Source organism: Apteryx mantelli, chromosome 1 (genome assembly GCF_036417845.1).
Source record: "Apteryx mantelli isolate bAptMan1 chromosome 1, bAptMan1.hap1, whole genome shotgun sequence".
Classification (NCBI taxonomy): domain Eukaryota; kingdom Metazoa; phylum Chordata; class Aves; order Apterygiformes; family Apterygidae; genus Apteryx; species Apteryx mantelli.
Genome location: NC_089978.1, coordinates 197,924,771 through 197,947,037, shown reverse-complemented (window position 1 = coordinate 197,947,037; position 22,267 = coordinate 197,924,771). Strand labels below are relative to the sequence as shown.

The 22,267-nt window shown below is 40.9% G+C and overlaps 1 protein-coding gene across 2 annotated transcripts in view; it reads left to right on the top strand.

Moving 5' to 3' along the window:
- Positions 1–8,818: 8,818 nt before the first annotated feature.
- Positions 8,819–22,267, top strand: part of WASL (WASP like actin nucleation promoting factor) — a 52,793-nt gene continuing 39,344 nt past the window's right edge. Inside the window, exon 1 of one of the 2 annotated variants that reach the window (XM_067315468.1) lies at positions 8,819–9,240. In XM_067315468.1, coding sequence (XP_067171569.1) covers positions 9,121–9,240 — 120 coding nt within the window. In that variant the 5' untranslated portion in view covers positions 8,819–9,120. The remainder of the gene's footprint in view (positions 9,241–22,267) is intronic. The other variant, XM_067315475.1, reaches the window with a different exon arrangement.

The window sequence follows — 22,267 nt, the reverse complement described above, 5'->3', positions numbered from 1 at the left end:
TGTTTTTTGTTTTGCTGTGGCTCCTCTTCCCTATTTTCCCAAGCATGCTATCTTTCCTCTACACCTGTTTGAATCAAAATTCACATTCTTGAAAATGGGCAGGCAGAATCATATACATTATTCCTAATAAGGTCCATTAGGGCCTTGCAGAATGATACTAATATTTCTCTGTCTTTAATGGGAATCCCTCTCGAAGCATCCAAGATTTCCAGTCACCATTCCCAAACTACATTGGCACAGTAGCTCACAGTCATTCTCAGGCCCTCCTAAGCTGTTCTCAACTAAGACACTTGACCATAGCCCTTTTTACTGCTGGATTTCATCTCATCCCTATAACTCATCCACAAAGCCACTGTGTTCTTTCTGTCTAATATTCTGAACCTCTTCATATTAAGACACAATAAATAATGGATAAAGACAGCTCATATTGCAAAATTAAGCAGGCTGCAGGTTATGGATTGCATCATATTTGAAATAAAACACACACGTGATCATAGAGGCTTTGGCAAACATTTTGTATATTCAAGAACAATATTAAAATTAAGATTGAATTATTATTTTGTCAAAACTATTTTTCAGTATAAATATGAATTTACCTCACCTTCTCTTTTGAAAGGGTAATGTTCATGCATTTATTCTACTCTATCTGCTTAATACCATTCCATGCTTTATACCATACCATTAGGCAATCACCTAACAAAGGATTATTTCAGGGTGAGAAAAATCTCCATATGACACAGATCTGGTGTAATACTCTCTTGCAGGATTGACCTGGCATACAGAGATAGCCAGAGAAAAGGGCAGTATGGATACAGTGCAGCAGTTAAACACACCTAAGCCTACTTTGGAGCTATTCAATTTGAACCGTGATTCAGTTATACTTGGTTAGGGATTCTGGGTAACAGGGTACCATAAAACTGGCATGACCACCTATATTCCCACAGAGTTATGCTAAGTTTGTAGTCACAAACAACCTAGAAATGAAAGTGAATTTATTTCTTATGGTTACATGTTGGCAGTCTAGATGGCAGTCACAGGCAGGAAAACGTAGTGACTGAAGACTGTCTCCCTTTCCCCTAAGGGTAACCTTTCTCATATTTACTAGTTTTGAGACACTGCAGAATTAATCACTGCAGCTATTAGAAATCAAAACACTTATCCAAAATAATCTCCATAATATATAGTTATGAGAATGATCCTGTATCTCCTATATATACTGAAACATCATACCTCAACCTTTGCTATATACATCCTATGAGACACCTCAAGAATAACAGCTTCTATTTTTATTATTACCATCAACCTGAGCAGTAGGCATTGCTACACCTTTTACTTCAAATTTTCAGTTACATACTCTGTTTCTACTCTGAATGCTTTGAACTGGGGACTGTTCTTCCCAGAAAACTTCTTGGTCTTTCAGTAAAATTTTCTTTACAGGAAGTGTAACCACAAATGAATGAAAAGTGATATTATTAAAAACCCTACTGACCCTTATTCCATCTGATTTGAACAAACGACTTTCTACACCACCAGTTAAAAATGACCTAGCTTCTAGGAAGTTTAGTGAAAAATTAAACCTCTCTTAAGTAAACACCATGCAGGCTATGCTAAGGAAAATTATTCTCACAGTAATCAGCCATACATGCTGACAAACTTGTTCTTTTCTGGGTTGCCTAGCTGTCTACCAGCCTCCTCTGGCTCCCTGCCATGACCTCTGTGAAAGAGCTGTTATAGCAGTAGCAAGTATTTTCCCAGATATTAACTGTGCTCTATGTTTCTAGTCTTCAAACAACTGTTCATCTCAATGTACTTAGTGAGAAAGTATTTTAAATGAAGAAGTTTGGTTTCATCTTTAAATAAATACGAGAAAATTCAAGGCCAAGAAACCTAACTGAACAAAACAGGTCAGCATGCATGCTATGTGGTTACAGCAAATACTACAAAGCTATGTTGAGAGTTACAAGTTCAAATAAATGCAGTTCTGTCCCTCTTAAAATACACAACCCCCTCAGCATATCAACTCAAAATGGTAGGTTAGATCTAAAGCTGAGATATAAGGTTTTTTTAACCAATTTGATGGTAGGCTTGATTCATTGTGACACCCACAAAAAAAGAGGCAGACAACATAGGTCACACATCTTCCAAAATCTGTCACAAATGAGAGAAGGATAGAAATAAAATTGGTTAAAGGAACTTAACTAAATTTGTCTACTTCAGATTCTAGCCTACAGAATCTATACTTATTCAATTCTGGTTAGTTTTAAGAGGCAGATATCTGTGGATGTTTGCCTCCAAGTTTAATATTTTCTCCCTCTGGATCAGCTACTGGGTATATATGCATGTACAAGGCACCTAGACATCAAATCCATACAGGGCTTCTAGCACTACTGTACTACACATACAGCAGGATTGTAATAACTAAAAGATAAAACAATTAGATTAGTTCTCATAGAACAAATTAGCAATTAGCATCTCCTTCATGTCATTTTGTGTTTTTAGCATGAACAAAGTAGTGGATATTCACATAAAGCACTAATATCATTTGTATGTGCCATCTCAACATACAATGAGAAGAGTACTTAATTGAAAGCAATAATAGGGTAGCCATGAAAATACCAATTAAAATAACTTAGTTGCCTGGTGTTAAAATTCTTCTAGACATCCCTAAGGCCTTAAAGAAATTTGATTATTTTTATTTACTAAGATACATTCAAAAATGAAGATTTATTTTTAGACCTACTTATCTCTGAGGTGAAACAAGAGGACAGACAGCTGATTTTCTTGTTAATGTATCACACAAACAAGTGGCAGTCAACTGACTGTACACATAGTTTTGAAAGAATAGATGGCTGATATAAGCAATCTCCCTGAACACAAAAATCAGGCTAATCAAGATATGCATGTTCTCAATCTTGCTTTATGAGCCGGAGCCATAAACCTTCAAGAATGCTGATGCATAAAGACTGCTCTTTTTTTTTTTTTTTTTTTTTTTTACTATTTGCATCAACTAGCAAAACCATGCAGAAGCAAGGCTATTACAAACATACAAACACTGCAGTGACAGTTTGCTGCAACAATGAAACCCCAAGGCTGAACATATCATCAGATGAAGGATGACCCTTTGATAGAGATCTTGCTCCTTGGCCTAATTGGAGGGCAGGAGAACAAGAACTGGCCTGGGCAGGAAGTGGCTCGATGATACAACAAAATACAGCAGTAAAGATTTGATACTGTAAACCCCAGTAGAAGACAATCCAAAGACGAACCAGAGTACAGTTCATGCCTATCCCTTAAGGTTATCATGCACTGGATACAGAATTAAAAAAAGAAAGAAAAACTACATGCAAGTCATCCACCTGGATCCAGATTGCAATTGCTGCTGAATTACATTACATATTTGACAGTTGTTCAATGACCTATTGGGAGTAAACTACTGATCTCAAGCCAGCTCATAGAGGGCGAATATGTACATCATACTTAGTACTTCCAGTAAAAACAGTAGATTTTGAGTGTACTTGACTGTGCTACGCTCACCTCAGTAAAGATGAGGCTTCCTGGTCAGGACCATGCAGACTGGGAAGGGTGTTCAGTCATGCTGCAAAGAGGAACTGACTTTTCAAAGCCAGAGCAAACCTTCTGTCATCAATGGAATCTGCTATAGCAACATATTTGCAGATCCCAATGAAGGAAAGAACATGTTTTCCTTTTTCTTTTCTTTCTTTTTTTTTTTAACTGGTGAAATTCTTGAGTGCTACGGTGGCTGACTAATGGTTGAAGGGAAGATTTCATTACACTGAATTTAAAAACTGTCAAGAACCTCAGAGGAAAGAATAAATGTTCCTTTTAAGATCTGTGGATAAATCAAAATAAACTCATTTACTCCACTCATATTTATCGCTGGGTGTAAAACTCAGAAATCACACCTCTGCTGAGGTGTAAATCAAGCAAAGAGAATAAAAACAGCATCTCAACAATCCCTGTGGATATACAAGTTTTGGAGATGAGCTTTGATGCAAGGCTGGATGCTAGCTACGTTTGGAGAAGAAAAATGTTTTCCTGTAGAGTGGATACAGAAGTGTTTCACAGTTTCTACAGCCAATGATCAGCATACCTGCATAACAAAGAAATATTAAGAGGAGAGACAGGATATTTCTGATGCCAGTATGTGTTTAGGTCTGTCTTCTCCACAGCCCTGAAAAGGAGGACAATACAGTCCAATGTTTCAGGCCATTAGGGAACTGGAGATGAACTCTTGAAAAGAGCTAGGTCTCCCCAAGACTGATTTCAAAGTTAAAACACTACCCCAGAAATCTTGCACCAGCGTATTCAAAATATGATTCTTCATCCAAAGCAAAATCAATGTTATTCTTTGCTAAGAAGAATGGAAGGACACAAATTCCTCTCTTTCATCTTAAAGTCAACAGTCTGATACTGAAAATGAGAAGAAAGGATACAGCAGCCAGAAAGAAAGGGATAACAGGCAGTATAAGGGAAAAAAAGTTCTAGCTAGCACCCAAGGCAGCATTTGTGCAATAAATGAAAGAACTTATTGTCCTGCTACGTCAGTTCTCAGGCTTCAACCTGCTCATTCTGGTGGCAAGGACACTCTTCGACGTGGCTGACCCACAAAAGGAGATGATTCTTCCTATTAACTGTGCGGGTTCATATACACAAGGAATTATCAGAGGCTTTGCTGACTAATTAAAATAAAACTTAATTGCCAGCTTTGCAACTTCTGTGGCTACTTCATGTCCTTCTGTATCTGAAATTTTTAGTATATAAACTTAATATGTAGAAAAAAAACCACCATAGATTCCTGGCCCTGTTTATTCCAGACTATTCCCTCCCTGCTCCTCTCCCCCCCCCCCAAAAAAAAAATCATCAAACTTAAAATCTCTGTGAGAAAGGAAATACAGTAACTGCATCTGAAATGAACCATAAATTAATAGATTATTCAGTTACTTCCAGAGCAGGCTAGGTTTCCTAAACATTTAAAGGTTCAATGCACAGAGAGAAGTGAATGAACTTCTTTTCGGTAAAAAAAATGTTATTTATCATTGATTCAGTAATAATTGAAACCAATTCTCTTAGATGAGTTCTATGTTGAGAAAAAGAAATTGTTGTTTACTTAAAAAAGAAAACTTGTATCTTCACAACTCAAACATTATTTTCAACCACAGGGAGAATTCTTTTTTTTGGTTACCACAAGTGGTTTTGCAGTAAATGGACCAGTGTCCTCTAAAGGCACAACCAAAAAGGATGCTCAGGGAAACAAGGCCTTCTTTCCTTTTTCTCAGTCTTTTACTATTCTGTTGACACACCCCTTAAATGTGGTGACAATAATCATATATTCTTACTTCTGTTCTCCCCCAGCCATATTTATGTGGTTGCTGCAACAATGCATGCACTTGTACTATGCTCTTCCACTTCTCATTGAATATAATATGAGATGGAAGAGAGAAGGTAGGAATCTTTTCCTATTGAGAGCTTCATTCCCCTTTAAGCCTGCTTGTTCTTTGTGTAATTAACCATCTTTTCATTTTATGGGAATTAAAAAAGAAAAAAACAGACTGTGTGACCTAAATTCAGTACTGGGACAAAATCAAGATTTGGAAAATGCAGTGCCATTACTAAAAATAAACAGACAAAATCGTTGGTGAACTACTTCCGAGTGGACAAATTTCATCTCTTTTATTTAGATAATTAACCTTTATGTTTTAGAATGTGACCCTTGCAAAACCTTTAAAATATACTATAATTTATAGTGCTAGAAAGATCAACTTTAAGTAGAAAGCTTTCCTCTCTTTTTTGCTCTTATTATTTTCAATTGCAGAATTTTATTTCTGAAATTGTATGAATATTTGAATTCTGAAATTCAAAGCATGTAACTTCAGAATAGTTGTAGTATTCAATTTTCTGCTTGTGACAAACAGCTGAAAAAGGTAGAAGTCCGCATGTAAGGGTAGAATTCAGAGATACATATTTCTGTCAAAGGTTTGACAAGGATAATAATTGTTTATTAAATGTTTATAATATAAACCTTTAAAATCATTACACTTGCTTATATCAATAGATGTATGTCACTTTCAATGCAGTTCAGCACCTTGGGACTATGAGCTGGTATCTTAAAAAAATGAAAAAATACAAAGGAATATCAGGCTGCCACAAAGCTTGTAGGCATCAGTAGTAGGCAACACAGTTTCAACCTTATGGACTACAGTGAGAAATTCAGAGCAAAGCCTACAATACAGGACAGCAATTTCTCTAAGAGTGGTCAGCCAGAGCACTGCAATTTCTTTAAAATATAGCCAGGTAATTCTGGTTTGTGGCTTTACTTAAAAGAACTTTCCTTGAAATTGGATATATTATGCAGAAATAGCAGCTCTTTGCTGGTATTACTGCTAATGTAAATATCAACGGCAAAAATCTATTTTTCAGTGAGTCCCTTGGACTCATGACCAACTATTGATATTTTCATTTCACTTCAGGACTCACTGTTTTGCCAGGTATAAGAACAGAAATGGCTTTTGCATAATTAATGAAACAGAAGTTGAAAACCGCCCCCCTCCCCCCTTTCCTGTCTACCCCTATTAAAAAAGCAAAAAAATCCTAACAACAGAGTCTGGTTAAAGTGTCCTTAAGAATAGCTACTGGCCAGCTGGTCTGAGAAGAACAGTATGAAGCAAAAAGTACCACCAGTAATAACAGAATTTTATTTGGATGAAAAGATCCACACAACGAGGAACAAACAATTAACGAAAATGAGAAAAACATCACTGAACTTAAGGGGCCAAAGTGAGAAAAGTACCTATTAGAGGCCTACCATATTTTTAATTCAGCTATTTACATTGTGACCACCATATACATTTCCTTGAAATGGGTTTTGGCTATAAAATAACTGACTATTTTTATGAAATAAAAAACAAGCGCCTTGTAAAGTAGTTTAACGTCTGTTATCTTTTTACATACATTTTCAACCAACGAAATGCTGCCAATATTCTAACAGGCTTCAACTAAAATATTTCCTTTTCCACTAAAATATGTTCTGAGTCTGCACACACTTATACAGAAAAGGAATTAAAACTGAATAACCTATTATTGTTGAAATATACTTTGTAAGTAATTGGGTCCTACTCATTGGTTTTCCTATATAACGAAGACCCTAACCACTTATAAGACATCTGCACATTGAGGAATCCTGTATATGCCTTTATCTGAACTTTTTGTACTGGAGGCTCAGGATTCCAACCCCCCCCCCCCCATACTCTCCCTTATTTACATTTTCAAACACTGTTACAGGCTCTTTTAAGCAAGGGGACAAGAGGCCTAGAAGCAGAGCAGAAGGGTTTGCCATCTGTTCCTGCCTGATCTTTTGGAAGACATGAAGGAAAGTCGGTACAGCTTCTTACAAAGATCTGTGTTTGCATGTTCTCCTCCTGTGCTTCAGTTTTTTTAATACAAAGTAACTCATCACGAGAGGGGCCGCTTTGGCATTTTCCAGATGGACAACGAATTTATCAGAGAAGATGAAGCCAACATATTCTTCACTCAAAAATACTGAGAAGACTAGCAAGGTGCTCGCTTGGCATCTGGCTTTCACTTTCGTACGTGGAGAAGCACGAGCACTTCTCCTGCGGAGCTGCAGGCCGGCCTGGGCAGCGGGCAGCTGTGCTCCGGGCCGCAGGGCTTTGAAAGGCCTTCAGCCATCCCGGCTGGGGACTACCACAAGGAGAGAGAGAGGCAGAGGGAACAGAGACCTAGCTCACGAAGCACACTGTCTGTGTATGTTTCTCCCCTGCAGCTGACCCCCTGGAAAGCCTAAGTACCTACTACTATATTTACCAGCTATTTTACCTCATACTGTAAAAGCCTGTGTTTAGGACCGTGAAGTCTCGCACACCCACTCCTACCTCTCTGTGTGACCGAGCAGGGAGAAGGAGTTGCCTCTCCACAGTGAAGCGAAGTGGTGCATAAATTACCCACCCTCTGCAACACAGCTTGGAACAGCAAAATTGACTCAGTAATTCATAAGATAAGCCATAAGGAAACATTTTCCTTTCAATAACAAATGTTCAACAGATTTTTGAGCTATAAATTAAATCACATTTGACTAAAAATGTAATTGGAATTCAGCCCCGGCCTTCCATCACACTCTTTGTCACCTCCATCCTCAAAGCACTGCATGAGGCCAACTGCACTGAGCACTCACTTTGGTAATGAACTTAAGTAAGAACGATTATGTTTATTATGGGATTTCATCATGAACGTTTTTATGCCCGGTCCCGCTCCGGGTAATTTTGAGTATGGGCCCGATTTTTTCCGACACGTTTCCCGCACGCGGGTGGGCAGTGGCGGCGGCAGGTGCCTCGCGGCCCCGGCCCGGCTCCCCGGCACCGCTCCCCCCCGGCCGCGGCCGCCACATCCCGCCCGGCCCCCGGCCGCCTCACGGCCAGCCGGGCCCCCGCTCCGGGCTGCGCCGCCCGCGGCCTCTCGGGCGCCCGCAGCGCTACGGGCCTCTCGGGGCGGCGGCGCGCTGCTTCCGGCCGCTTCCCCCGCCTCCCGCCGCCGAGCCGGCCCGGCAGGTATTTAGGGGGAGGGCGCGGGGCTTCCCCGCCGGCGGCGTGAGCGAGCGAGGCCCGCCCAGGGGCGGGCGGGGCGGAAGGCGGCTGCGGGTCGTCGCACCGCGCATGGTAGCGGCGGCGGCAGCGCGCTTGCCGGCCTCCCCTCTGGCTGCTGTGCGCTGTGGTCTCGTCCGCCCCCGCTGCCATGTTGGATTGTGCGGCCGCCGGAGCCGGGCCGAAGTTGGAAGTTTAGTGCCCGCCGCGGGGTGGGCGCGATCCGCTGGCGGCGGGCAGCGGCGACCGGCGCGGCGCGGCCCGTCCCCTCCCTTCCCTTCCCCGGCGCCCCGCCGCGGGCCGCCCGCAGCTCGCCGAGGCCCGGCCGCCGCTCTCCCCCCGCCCCCTGCCGCCTTCCCCGGCCCCAGAGGGAGGCTCCGCGATGCGGCTGCCGTGAGGCCGCGGCGGCCAGCAGCAGCAGCAGCAGCAGCAGGAGGGTGCCGCGGGCGGCGGCGGTCGCAGCGCGGCGAGGGCAGCGCTAAGCCCCGCGGGGCCGGCCCCGGCCATGAGCGGCAGCCAGCAGCAGCAGCCCCCGCAGCCGCGGCGGGTCAGCAACGTGGGCTCCCTGCTGCTGACTCCACAGGAGAACGAGAGCCTCTTCGGCTTCCTCGGCAAGAAATGCGTGGTGAGCCCCGCGGGCAAGGGGCAGGGCGGGCGCGCGGCCGGGGGCGGGCGAGGACAGGCGGGGAGGGAGGCCGGGAACTTGGGGACCGCGGCGGTAACTTGCCCGCCTCGGCTCGCCTGGCCCGGCCCGTGCGTGGGTCCCCGCCCGGAAGTTTCTCCCCGGCCCAGCCGCCTTCCTCGCCGCCGGCGCCCGGGCGGGGGACGGCGCTGCAGGCCCGGCCTGGCCGAGGAGCCGCGGCCTCCCCGGCGGCGGGGCGCGGGGCCGCTGCCGGCGGCAATGAATGAGGCGAGCGCGGCGCCGCCGGCAGGGCAGGGGAGGCGGCGGGGCCTGGCCCGGCTGGCGCGGACCGCGCCGCCGCCCGGGCAGGGGGGCGGCTACCCCCAAGCGCCGCGCCCGGCCCGGCCCGGCCCCCTCCCCGTGCCGGCGCCCCCCGCCTCCGGCCGGGCCGGGCGCCGCGGGCTGCGCGGGGCCGCTCGGCCCCGGCTGTTCTTCCCTCCGGACGTCTCGAGTGGCAGCGGCGGCAGCCGTGGCTAGCGCCTGTCCGGCCGCGCTCTCCGCTCCGCTCTGCCCCGCAGCTAACCTGCGACTTGCGGAGGGGCTGGGCGGCCCGAAAGTTTGATTGCTTGACAAGGCTGACATGAGTCCCAGCTGCACCTGCGGCACAACAAAGCAACGCTGGCAAAGTTGGGGGAAGGCTCGTATCGGTGCTAGGCCTGCCTTGGATTTAGCTTGTACTTTTGTCAGCCTGAACAACAGGTTGGCGTTTTTAGGTGCAACTCTGATGCTGCATCTCTCTCTGTCAAAAAAGAAATGCAATATCAAGATTAAAAAAGGGGGAAAAAAGTGTAGTAGATGTGTTCCCAAGTTTATCAGTAAGTTCTTAATTTCCTGAATAGCTTCTTGCATATTAATATAATATAGTTATGAAGTAGAGTTTTAATACAGTTTTAAAATAAACTGTTTTGGAGCTTCAAAAGTTAACCGCTTGTATCTTTTTCCTAAAGGGCTTCTCATTTTTCAAATTACCTTTTTGAAGCCGTTTAAAATGATGCTATCCTGGTATCTTCTGATGCTTCATGTCCGACGCCTAGAATAGTAACATCAGGCACCTACACCTTCTTGTTGCGCTATTTTAAAGCAGGATATCAGTGTAATCATAGTAGTTCCACATTACTCCATGGACTTTGAAATGGTATTGTTGATCAAACCGAATGTTGCAAGGAAGGCAAGAGTTGTAACCGAACAGGAAGTAGGTGATATTTGCATTGGAATGAGTTAAATAACATGATGTCACCATAATTAAGTTACTGCCATTTTCGGATAGGTCAGAAAGTGTGATCATGAAACATGTAAAAAGAGAGTTATGGTAAAAAGTAATAAATTTGTAAGAAACACCTTTATCTAACTACTTGAATTACTTTCAGGCACACATTTCATACATTTGGTTCCATTGCAAGAAAAAAAAGTAAACTGTTGTCTATATTAAGAAGCAGCACATGAATTTGTGTGTTTAAGTTGATTTCCAGACTCTTTTTTTCTGTGACTGAGATTTTTTTTATTTTTATTTCTTTGTCAAGGAAAAGTCTGTTTTGCTATGCTCTGCTGTAACACTCATCTTAAGTTTTTGAAATGTGTTACTTATGGGGGTAAGTTAAACAGGCCTCGAAGTAAATATCTTTATAGTGTTTGGGTGATGTGTGGTTTGTAACATGTTGATAGTTTTACAGATAAAGGATTTTTTTTTTTTTGGAGACTACACATTCTTGCCATTTAGTCTGAATCTTGGATATCTTTCTAACTGAGGATTTTATTTATTAGTTGTGGCCAACCCCCTTACCCTTTTCCTCCTGCCCTATATGTTTTCTAGCTTAAGCTTAGGCTCATCTTACTGTAATTGAGGGTCTGTATCATATGTTTGAGGACATGGGTCCAGAAGACTGTCAAAGATAGTACTCTAGGCTTTTTGGCTTTCTGTAGCATGCTGAGCCAAAATGGTGGCAACTCGGAAATTAATTCATGACCAAATTGAACATTTCTATCCCAGGGACAGCAATATCTCCCAGAGAAGAGGGATGGGCACCTGGGGATGGTAACAGCTTCAACTTTCCAGTCTGAATCCAACATATCTGACAAGAGCTGTATGGTACTCTGCATACCATTGACCTTCTAGCTTGATTACAGCTCAGCGTCAGCGTGCTATGCTGATGAGTGTTGTTTTTTTTTTTTTTTTTTTAACTGTAACATACATTATATTTGATCATATTTGGAATTAGGCATTCTTGAAACTTTAGATAGTAAATGTTACTAGTATACAAAAATTTTGCAAGTTTCACAGGATGTTAAGTTTGCTTTAACTTGAGCTGAATTGACTGTGCTACCTGGCTACTATAGGTGATGGTTGCATCACTTTGGGCATGAATGTGCTACCAGATGTGGTGTACTTCAGCATCATTTCAGATTGTGTTTTACTTAACCTTGTGTATACATGACTAGGAAAATGAATGGCAGAGGAACAGTTGAGGCATGCAATTATGACCCCTAATAACCTTTTATAATAATAATTCATAGTACTTTCAAGGAGGACGTAATGCTAGGATCAGTCCTGAAGGGCCTTAGTCAGGAGAATTTATGGAGCTCTGAACATGGCATGTTTCAACAGTCTTTACTTTATAGACTGATGTGTTTGGCTGCTTGCAAGGCAGTTACTTTGAAATTATATTGAGGATTCATCTAGTCAATTTTTGTTCCATGGACAAGCAACAGAATTTAGAGAGTAGCTTTATTTAAATTAGTACTGACAAGCTAAGAATTCCAATACTGACATAATTTCAATGTAATCTTAAATCATTATGACTGGTAACCACAAAAACTACCTGGGAGTGAGGGAAGTGGTGAAAAGGCTGTCATTGTGTTTGATATCACTTTCTGGACTTCTTCTAATGCTCTGGAAGTTTCATTGCCTAGCAGAAAAATATATGTAAATAATATTACTGATTTCAGCACCCATTTTTTTTCATTTGCTGAGCTGTAAAATGCTTACCTGAATCTATAAGCAGTTAAAGTATCTTTGAAAACCTAACCTGCTGTGAGCAGAAACAAGCTATTTGTTCGTAATTAAAGTTGCACCTATAGCTAAATCAGTTTAAATAAAAAACAATGTGTGTGGGGGGGGTTGTGTGTGGTTTTTTTGTGTGTGTTTTTTTTTTTTTTCCAGTAGGTATCCAGCATACCTACTGTGAAATCCAGCATACCATATTTAGTGGCTTCTGTCATGCTTAAATGTACAAAAAGCATGTAACTAACTTAGATAACAAGATGTACTTGGATCAATGTCAGGGGTTAAATTTAACATCTGTAGAAATTTATCAATAGCTAATCTTTTATCATACTGTAAATATAAAAGTCCATAAATTTATGCTGAGCAGAGCTATGAGATTGTTTACAATTATGTTAATGAACTATTTTCTTGGCTATGCTAAACTTGGAAGTTTTTTGCTGAAATCTGAGTTTAGTTGCAAAACAGTCACTCTTAAAAACAAACAAAAAAAACAAAACAAAAATCTTATTGTTCAGTACAATATTATTTATTTATTTGGGGGTGAGGTAGGGTCCAATTAACCATTTTAAATAAAGAAAACCTGTTTACTAACTTGCAAGACTTATCAGTCATGAATGTCACTGGCTGAAAATCAGTTTAGTCTGTAGAAATAGTTTTATGCTTATATATGAGAAGGCTTAGGAAAGAAAATGTCGGTGTATACTTAAGATTAGAAGCAGGTAGTGGAGTGTGGATATTTTACAGTTCTCAGAAGTGTGACTTGAATCTTGGATAACATGTAATAAGTCTAGTAATAACCTGTTATTGGCAAGATCTTGCCCTGACTGATGTGATAAATGAGAAATGGTGGAAGAATGCAAAGAAAAGTCACAATAAGAGTAATAAACTGAGAAAACTGCTTTTAAAATGCACTGAGCAGAATACAATTGTATTTGTCAAAGCCAAAGTACAAGTTGCAATAATAATTGAAATAAAACAGAATAAAAATCTAAATGGGAGTTTTAGTTCTTAATTGATAAGACGTAAAAATTTTATCAGGAAAGAACCCATAAAACTTCTTGTGCACATGAAAACAGCAGGAGCCGAGACTTAAAGGCGGCTTACAAACTGAGTAACAGGCAAGTTTATGTGACTGAGAAATATTTCAGTTTGTGCTTATGCTGCTGGCTGTGCATCCACAAAGGTATCTGAAAGGCTGAGATTCTAGTCTGAATAGGAGCTATCTCTGGGAGAGAGGGGAAGAACTGATTCACCAGGTCAGAAGTGGTAGCTATCTCTTTTAGAAACGCATAAAGAGATGAGATGTAGAGGGGAAAAACAAAGTGTAAAGGATAAGGCCCTGTGGAATGCAGGAGTATTAAGAGTTATGTCTAGATTTCTTTTGAGGTATCTGTCATGCAACTTCTTCATTTGCCTCATTAGTATCCGGTGGAGTCATTTCTCTAAACAACTTGTCAGCAATCATCTTCTCTTCTAGAGAATCTCTCTCTCTCTCTCTTTTTTTTTTTTTTGGACAGTTCCTTTGAATCAAACTTGTGCCTACAAAACTGATTCTCACAGGAAGAGGTCAAATCAGATTCTTTGCAGCAAGTGCCTGCCTTCATGTATCTACAGTAGGATTACTTATCACAAGTATTTCATGCTCGTAGCTTGCTCTTTGACTGCAGTTGTGAAATGTGCTGTAAACAAAGATCATTTAGTTGTGGATGCGAAATGTGTTGAGTCCACATATGAACACTCTAGCAGGCACTGTGTCCCATAGTTGTTCACATTTAACACAAAGCATCGAGTCACCAAGAATGGCATTCGGCTCAGGATTAAGAGGTGACAATTTAGGTGTTTGAATTCCATTACTGTTAATAGGCATCACTGGCTTCTGCCTTGATCTCTTATTTTTACTTAGCTTAAGATAGACACGTACGACTGTCAACTCAATTTCTCTTTTGGTTACATCTCTCCTGACTATGCTGGTAGTGAAGAGATGTAGATCACGTCAGACACCTGCATGTAGGTGTCTCGACCTCTAAGTCCTACAAATTTCAGTCACCGTGCATCTCTGTTATGGAGTGCTGTGTTGCTAAGCATAGAGAAGGCTTTTCTATTCACCTCTTAAATTCTTGAGAATTCTCCAGAGCTTTGGTATTCCCTTCCGAGCTACTTTGCAGACCTTTTCTGTTTTGAGGGTAGTCAAGTGTCAGAAGTCTCTGAGCATCTCTGTGGCTAATTAGCCTGTAGAAAATACCGCCCATGCTCCTGATAATGTGCTCTGGAATCCTGTGGTGTGCAGATACAACAGGATGAAAGCAATTTGCAATCACATGCTGTTGTGTTGTAATTTATCAGCTCTTCACAGCTAAGAATCAGGTGGAGTTTAGGAGATTACGAAGTTGGAGCATAAGTTTTAATGTAGGATGCAAATGAACATCCTGCAGTCAGAACATCTTATGGATTTCCACCAAAGTGTCCAGATCCCACTTGTTCAGGAGAACGCATAAGAGAGAGATCCCACTTGTTCAGGAGAACAGAGTTTTTTGTGAGAAGATAAAAATTGCTCAAGTTTGCTATTTCATACAAGTGTGTAAATAGACAGACTCTGCTTTGCTCCTCCTTTAATGAAGAATTTGTGTGATTTCTTTGCATCCTCTGATTATAAGCATCAGTTTGTCATCACTGGCATGTTTCCTCTGGGACTTTGAAGGAATTTAGTATGAACCCGACTTGATGAATCCTATATACTCTGCTTATTACACCATTCAATTTCAGGGTAAAAAAAGGGTAATCATGGAGGATACTCAAACTTAAAACTTTGAATCTCCAGTTTCAGTGGAGTTCTGTTACTTCTGCCAGCAGAAGCTTCCATGTTTTTTTTCTCTAGAGCTTTTTGTATGACTGTTACTGCTGTACTGGTAGTGTCTCTAGTAGTGCAGGGATTAAATTTGTTTACTGCCGTCGCTGGTAAGTATTGGCTGTAGGTGCCACCAACAGCAGCAATTGCTGCTGGCAGCTTCTGGCTCGGTGCTGGAGCCTGTGTAATGTTGAAGGGGATTGCATATGATAAGCGATAGTATTGGAAATTCTGCAGCAGTTCTCTAACTGACATAGCAAATGGCTTGCTTCTTTCATGGATATTTTATAGACAGAGCTGTCTTCAATAAAGGTGGGTTTTGGTGAAGTCTTAAGTGTTCTGTTTGTCAGAGAACATATACCATTCATTTAAAGGAATGTGGTAAGATTTATGGTGTCCTTTCTTCTAGTGAGAGTCTTTCATAGGCTTCTCCTGTCTCTTGAGAAATATTTATAAAGAGAATTAAAATTTAGTATAGTGCAGAAGACTCATGGTTTCATGACATAATGCCTAGATAATATTATTACAGTAAAAGGAAGTAACAAAAATGTGTCTTGGGCACTAGACAGTTGTTTTTTGGTATGTTAGGGCATAATTTCCTCAAGAAACCTTGTCAATATGTGTCACTTGTTACTTGGGCACAGCAGGAATCTTTTATTTGCTGGTTTGTTAGTAAATAAATTATACAAACTGGATTTAGCAGAACTAAGAGTGTATCTTCATGGGTGGTTTTAAGCAGTCCACTTCACCAGGACATGATTCAGCCATAGACAGAAGCTGTGCAAGGTATCTTTGTTCTCAGCGTATTTACTTGGGTACACTGCCATGCTAACTCCTGTTGTTTCCAGGCCTGTTGTTTATGCCTGTCTACCTTAAGAAAATAAGCAAAGTAGATATTCCATTACCTTCACAGACAGGACCAGATAAATCCCAAGTTCTGAAGTGTGCTATGATCTTCGTGTCACAGGAGCAGTGTACTAGAAGGGCCAGTTAGGAAAGGAAAGATGTAATGCAGATAGTCATAGGGATGCTTGCTTAGAAAGCTGCTCATTTGCTTATTTCTTCAAGCTTGATTATTTTCAGCTACCTTTGTGTTAAAGGTAGACAATTTTTCTGGTACCTTTTTATGTGCATGGCCTTTTAGGAATCTCAAAATAAAATTCCTGCATTAAGAATACGTGGCTCTGGAAGAAGTTCATTAAAGCATCTTACAAATTAGTCGGCTCTTGTAAACTTAACATTCTGTAAAGGATATGATCGCTGGCAAGGAAACTATTGCTGAAAGAGCTCCATGACATACTGGCAAATTTGCTATACCAGATTGAGACTTACCTTAGGCACTTGCTTTCGCACATGCATTCCCGTCTTGGTGAGACTGTTTTCCCTGTGCTGTTTATTCAGCTATCTTAAAAATCCTTACTCTAGGCAATTTCCCCCCACCCCCCCGCCCTGTTTGATACAAGTTTGCTGAGAAACAGTGCTAATGTATTTTGTACTTCTCCAGTATGTAGTTTAAAGCTGAAATATTGCATTAAGGCTTGCTAATCAAGATCATAAGTGTTTCCATTTCTGTAACATAATTTCCCACACTATTTTTTCCCCTTCATAAGCTTATACCTAATTCAAAATTCCCCTGCATTCATCACATTTGCCTTCAAAGTGAATATGTTATTTTTACCCTGATCTCTCCTTGTTAATTAGCCTGTATGCAGCATCTGAGTGGTATAGTTGTACAGGAACCTATTCATGCTCACTAAGCCTATTCTGTATGCTGGGGCATTGTGCCTGCAGTTTGAAAAATACCGACCTAATGAAAGAAAAAGTGAAGGTTTTCTTCCTCCTTGAAAAGCTAAGATGACTTTTCATTATTTGAACTCTCAACTATGGAAGAAAATTCTTGTCTCTAGGTTTGAAAACATTTTTAAAATATGTTTACTTCAATTGTAACAGATGACAGCTTTCCCAAAAGTCAACCAAGACACTTAGTAGGATTATTTACAAGAAAGGTTAAGTTAAAATATGTATTCCTAAATAACATACTCTGAATGTTAAGTAACAAAGCCTAATAATTGTCTCTCTCTCTAGCCTGAAGAACAGCAAGAATATGGGAATGTGGGAATTTGGCACTAAATTGTAAATGCTTTCTGTTGGATTAATATCTAAGTTAGAAAAATATGAATCTGTAATGGTGTAAGAGAATACAAAAAAGTATAATATGTTTCACAACTTTCTTGTAGAGTATATCTTACAACAGAAGCAGTATATTAAGTAATTCTTCAGAAGGGTCTTAGTTTCCGTATAGAAAATGGAACTCTGTTAAGAATTTTATGCAGCAGATTACAGTAGAGTTTGTAGTGATATTTTTAGGGATTAATTTAACCACTGTTTCCCTTGTAAGCTGCCTCTGGCTGATTTCCTTCACTCCTGCACCTTGATCTCTGTTCTCCAAATCTCATATCTCAGCTTCCAGCATGGGCTCCTTGAACTCTCATTGTTCACTTCATTTTCTGCCCCTATGTCCCAGCCAAAGGCTCTTCTCCCCTGATTTCCTTTTCCTCCTTGTAGTTCAAGTACCTCCAGAATTTTTCTTTCTACGTCCAGCCCCAGCATACTTAGTTTGCATAAAGATTTCAAGGTGTCTCCCCCAACCTCTATTTTTTTTTCCTTGCCATTCTTCCCACCGCTCCCTTATCATGCAGCTTCTTTCAGTTCCGTAATTGCTTTTTCTCACCGACAGATTTGATGTCTTATAAGAAGTGTAGCCCTGTCCATTCCTGGTGCTGGCGTAGACATGGCTTGTATTCTCCTTACTCAACAGTGTTGCACAAAGAAAGAGATGAGGAAAGGAGGCAGACTCTGTGCCAGCCAGCAGGCTGCTGTTGGATGTGTGAAGTGCACTTCAGCCTAAGATAGACCCTTTTCTCCTATTCCATCTTCACTGGCCCAAAGTAAATGTTAATCTTGCTAGAGAAAAGAGAATCTCTGGTGGATGAGAGAGGGAGAAGCAAAACCTGGGTGTGATATTCCTCAGGCTTCTTGCCCTGCTCCACCCTTCTCTATTCTTTCTCCAGGCGGGACCAGACTCTCCAGTTTGGAAGTTCCTATATTAAGGAACTGTATAGTGGAAGATACAGCTTCAGCAACTCTACAAGCTGAGATTTGAAACCACAGAAATGCTTAGTACTGCTTTGAGTGAACTGTAAGTTATTTCCTGCTCCTCTATCCATGTGACAACTCTGTCTCTGAGAGCTAAGATGTGGTCATCCTTTGTAAGCAGACACTTTTTCTTTTACTCCCCCTCAGTCAGCCAAAGCAAACAGAATCATCGCTTAGCTTATGACACTAAATATACACAAATACGTCTAAATAGGCTCCTGTCTATAAAACTGTGCTTGATTTTTGTGGTTAACAGAAAAGAGAGGAAGAAGGCTATGAACGTCCTGTAGTGGTATGTGTTCAGTGCAATACTGCGGGCAAGCTTCCTCTTGCATTTGCAAAAAAGGAAGCAGTACATTCTAATAAATAAAGTGGCAGTCTGCCTTTTCTTTATTTGCATTTAGTCAGTAGCTAAGAGTGTCTCAGGTAAGAAATTTGTTCCATAATTGGACATACAGAATTATTAAATGAGCTTTTATATTTTTAATAACATGCCAATTAACGCTTTCAAAAAAGTATAGGTTTGTGGCTTAATTTTACACAATTTTACATCAGTTGGTATTTTTTTTTATCCACAGTAGAAGCACGGTGTGTTTTGATAGTTTTGACCTTCTTTGAATGGACGTTGGCTTCTTCAAGGATTTTATTGCCCTGTTAGCCACTGTTTTCAATTTGTTTATCTGGAACTTTTCATTTGAAACTACAGAAGGGTTTAAAGTGTCAGTGCAACAGGAAATGTTGGTTGCACTTGATTTCTACAAAGAACTCAATATTGATTCAAAGATCACTCTCCTGTTGTAAAAAAGAAAAAAAAAAAGATTTAGTTGCGTTTTTGAAAGATTTGCCTGTATTCAGTTGCCAGTATTTATACAGCTGAGACTGTTACTATGTCTGTACATCTGTATGGAGCATGCCCTTCCTTATCTTAGTTCATAATTATATATGGTGAATACTTGGTGGTATTTTAGTTTCGTTTGATAAGATGGATAGAGATGGGTTTGATGCTAAATGTTTCTCTAGCCAACATAGCTCTTGCTCAGTCCACCTCATGTTTTCATTTTGTGTTTTTATGACATTTAGCAGATATCTTTTTCAGTGCTTCATTTCTTCATTGAGACTTTTATTTAATAGTGTCTTTGAACATCTCTGACCTTTACTGTCTGCAAACAAATTCTGTTAGTTACTCTGCACTCTGTTTATACTGTTTAGTTGAGGGTTGCTTTTTGAACAAATGTTCCCCTTGCTGCTACTCCAAACTTCACACAGTGTACCCAAAGAGTCCGTACTTTGCACTTGCCGTACCTGTCTAGACTATAACTTTCTGTTTCCGATAACCAGAATCAACATGCTCTCAAAATGTAGTTTTCCAGAAAGATTCATCCTGTCCTCTCCCTCATCCTGGTCTGTCAGCCAGCTGTGCTACCTATATTGATACTAGCAAACTTAGAAGGATGGTAGAATGAACCTAGGCACTGTCTTGTAACTGTGTGTGGTGTTTAATTTGTTGGCACACCTCCTGGCATGGGTGTGGCTAATGCTAGCTAGCACTCACTCAAATAATAAATGAACATGGTTTTGGGAATAACATGGGGTAAACAGTTTAAATAGGTAGTGTGTATAAGGCCATCCTTACCCAATTTTTGTTGGGAGGAGCAGAGAAAGTTCATCTGTTCAGATGTGAACTCTATTGTACTGTTTGCCATTAGGTCCAGAAGGCGGCCCTGGTCCGATTTACTAATGCAACCAATGAAAGCTACCAGGAGACAAGCAACTATAGTGTTGGGGATCAGGAAACTTAACTAAGCCATCTGTTCTAGCATTTTCATTATCAGCACATACTAGTATCAAAGTGAGGGTCAACTCTGCTGCTGTTCCCATAACTGTCTTCTCTGACATCCAGGTAGAGTCAATGCAGATTTTCTTGTCAGCAGCAGAATTCAAGTCTTGCCTCTCTGCTCCTAGAAATTGCCTTGGAAACCTGAGAAGATTCAGGTGACTAGAAGTTTCCAGCAATTGAAAGTGTGCCTCTGCATGTGGCAACTTACTGCAGTTGACACATTATCAAGTGCATTTGACATATTGTGAATACAAACTCATCAGGCTGCTGATCACCTTTTCTGATTTCGGGGAGGGGGGAGGCAGAGCCTTCTGGTAAGGAGAGCTGATTAATTTCCAGCTGTTCTTTAATAGGCTGCATTATATACAGTAGAGATTACCTTAAGGGCTGTTACATTTCGTTTAATATGCTTCTTGATTACAGAGCACTGGCCTACAAAGAAAATGTAGTCTTGTACAAGGCTTTCTTTTCTGATGGCTAGTTTGTAAGTAATTTAAGAACTGTCCAACTTGTGTGCCTCTTCAGAGCTTCCAGAGGGATGCTGAGGTCTCTTGGAATTTGCAGCTGCCTTTTAGAGAGTTTTAGCAATTTTCTATCAGTTCAGACATAATTTGTTTCCCATTTGAATTTGCGGGAGTGGAGTAGCATGATTAATGACCATTTAATCACCACAGGCATTCTGTCAATTCTGGTGTCTCACCTTAATCATCTGGTTCTCTTGGGGCTGCAAAGGTGTGAGCTCAGGACCTTTTTTCAGTTTTGTCTTCCACATCTACTAGACCTGACATCAGATCACATTTAGGCACCACTGTTCTTTAGACACTTACCTGCAGCTTTTCGGTTTTTCTCTGTTGTCCTGTGAGCTTCTCTTCCCCCTCAAGCCATCTTTTTTTTTTTTTCCCTAAGGCCTGTGTTTATAAGTCAGCACTGGCAGGAACTGGACCCCTGGTGATGCTTGGTGCTGTATAAGCTGTTCTTCCACAGCAGGTGGTCTTTGCTTCAAAGTAAAAGGGAGATAATAAACCATCATGGATTTGGAAGCTGAATGCTTTTAGGGTTAGTTTTAGATGGTGATTTACACATCAATAATTCTGGCTGCAATAATTGCGCTAGAAGTCAAATGGTGCAGTACCTATATCCATATGCTGGTGTAGCTCATCGGAGATAATTTTGTTGCTCCAGGGTCACCATGTGTGAATTAGCAAAGGGTGTTAAATAGTTGACTCGTACCAAATAAATGAGCCATAAATGAGGATGCCAGACATATATCTTAGAGGCCATTTTTCAGATCAGATTGACACTTTTTTTTTCTTTTTGAGCATTGGACACTTTGCTGCAGTGCAGCATGGTGTCCTGTTATGTCAGATTAATCTGGTCCTGAAGTAAGGTAACTGACACTTTGATTCTGTGATTCTCCAGAGGGCTGTAATGTCTGTCACAGACATATCAAGATCAGAAGAGTTTGTGATCTGAAGTTCCAGATCAGCTAACGTATTTTTCTGAAGTTCTGTGTTGTGTTCTGTGTCACACGGTGAATGTTAGAGGCCTTTGTCACTTAAAAATGCCTTCTTCTGAAGGATTTACTTTTGAATAACAAGTGTTCTACAAGACACTTTCATCAGAGCTGAATAGCTTCACTTTATGTAAATAATCCACGTGCCTGGGATTGAAATCTGGGCCAGCAGGAGATCTGTATTTTTTCTTTTGGTTTCTTTTTTCTCAAACTTGGTTAAGACCTACCTACCTGTGTTACTGATGCTGCCCCCTTTGGTGTTTGTACCAGTGTGAAGTTTCTGGCAAACAACTTAATTCCTAGATCTTTTTGAAACCCAGTTATACAGTAAGCCTTTGATAGGTTGCTAAAGACTCAATCTGGTGAACATTATGAACATCAGATTAATGTGGTGCTCTTGTATGTCACTCCCATTCTTGTGATTGTTTCTTCCAGGAGACTGAAAGAGATACTCTATTCCTGTACCCACATAAAGTGTTTCAGGTAGTGTTTCTCTTTTCTTGAGCTCTTGCTCATCTCAATCTCTAGGTTAAGAGCCTTATCTTAATCAGGATATTGACTTGTTTTCTCTGAACTGTATACTCCTGGGACTGATACTCTCTTCCATATTCCCAACAT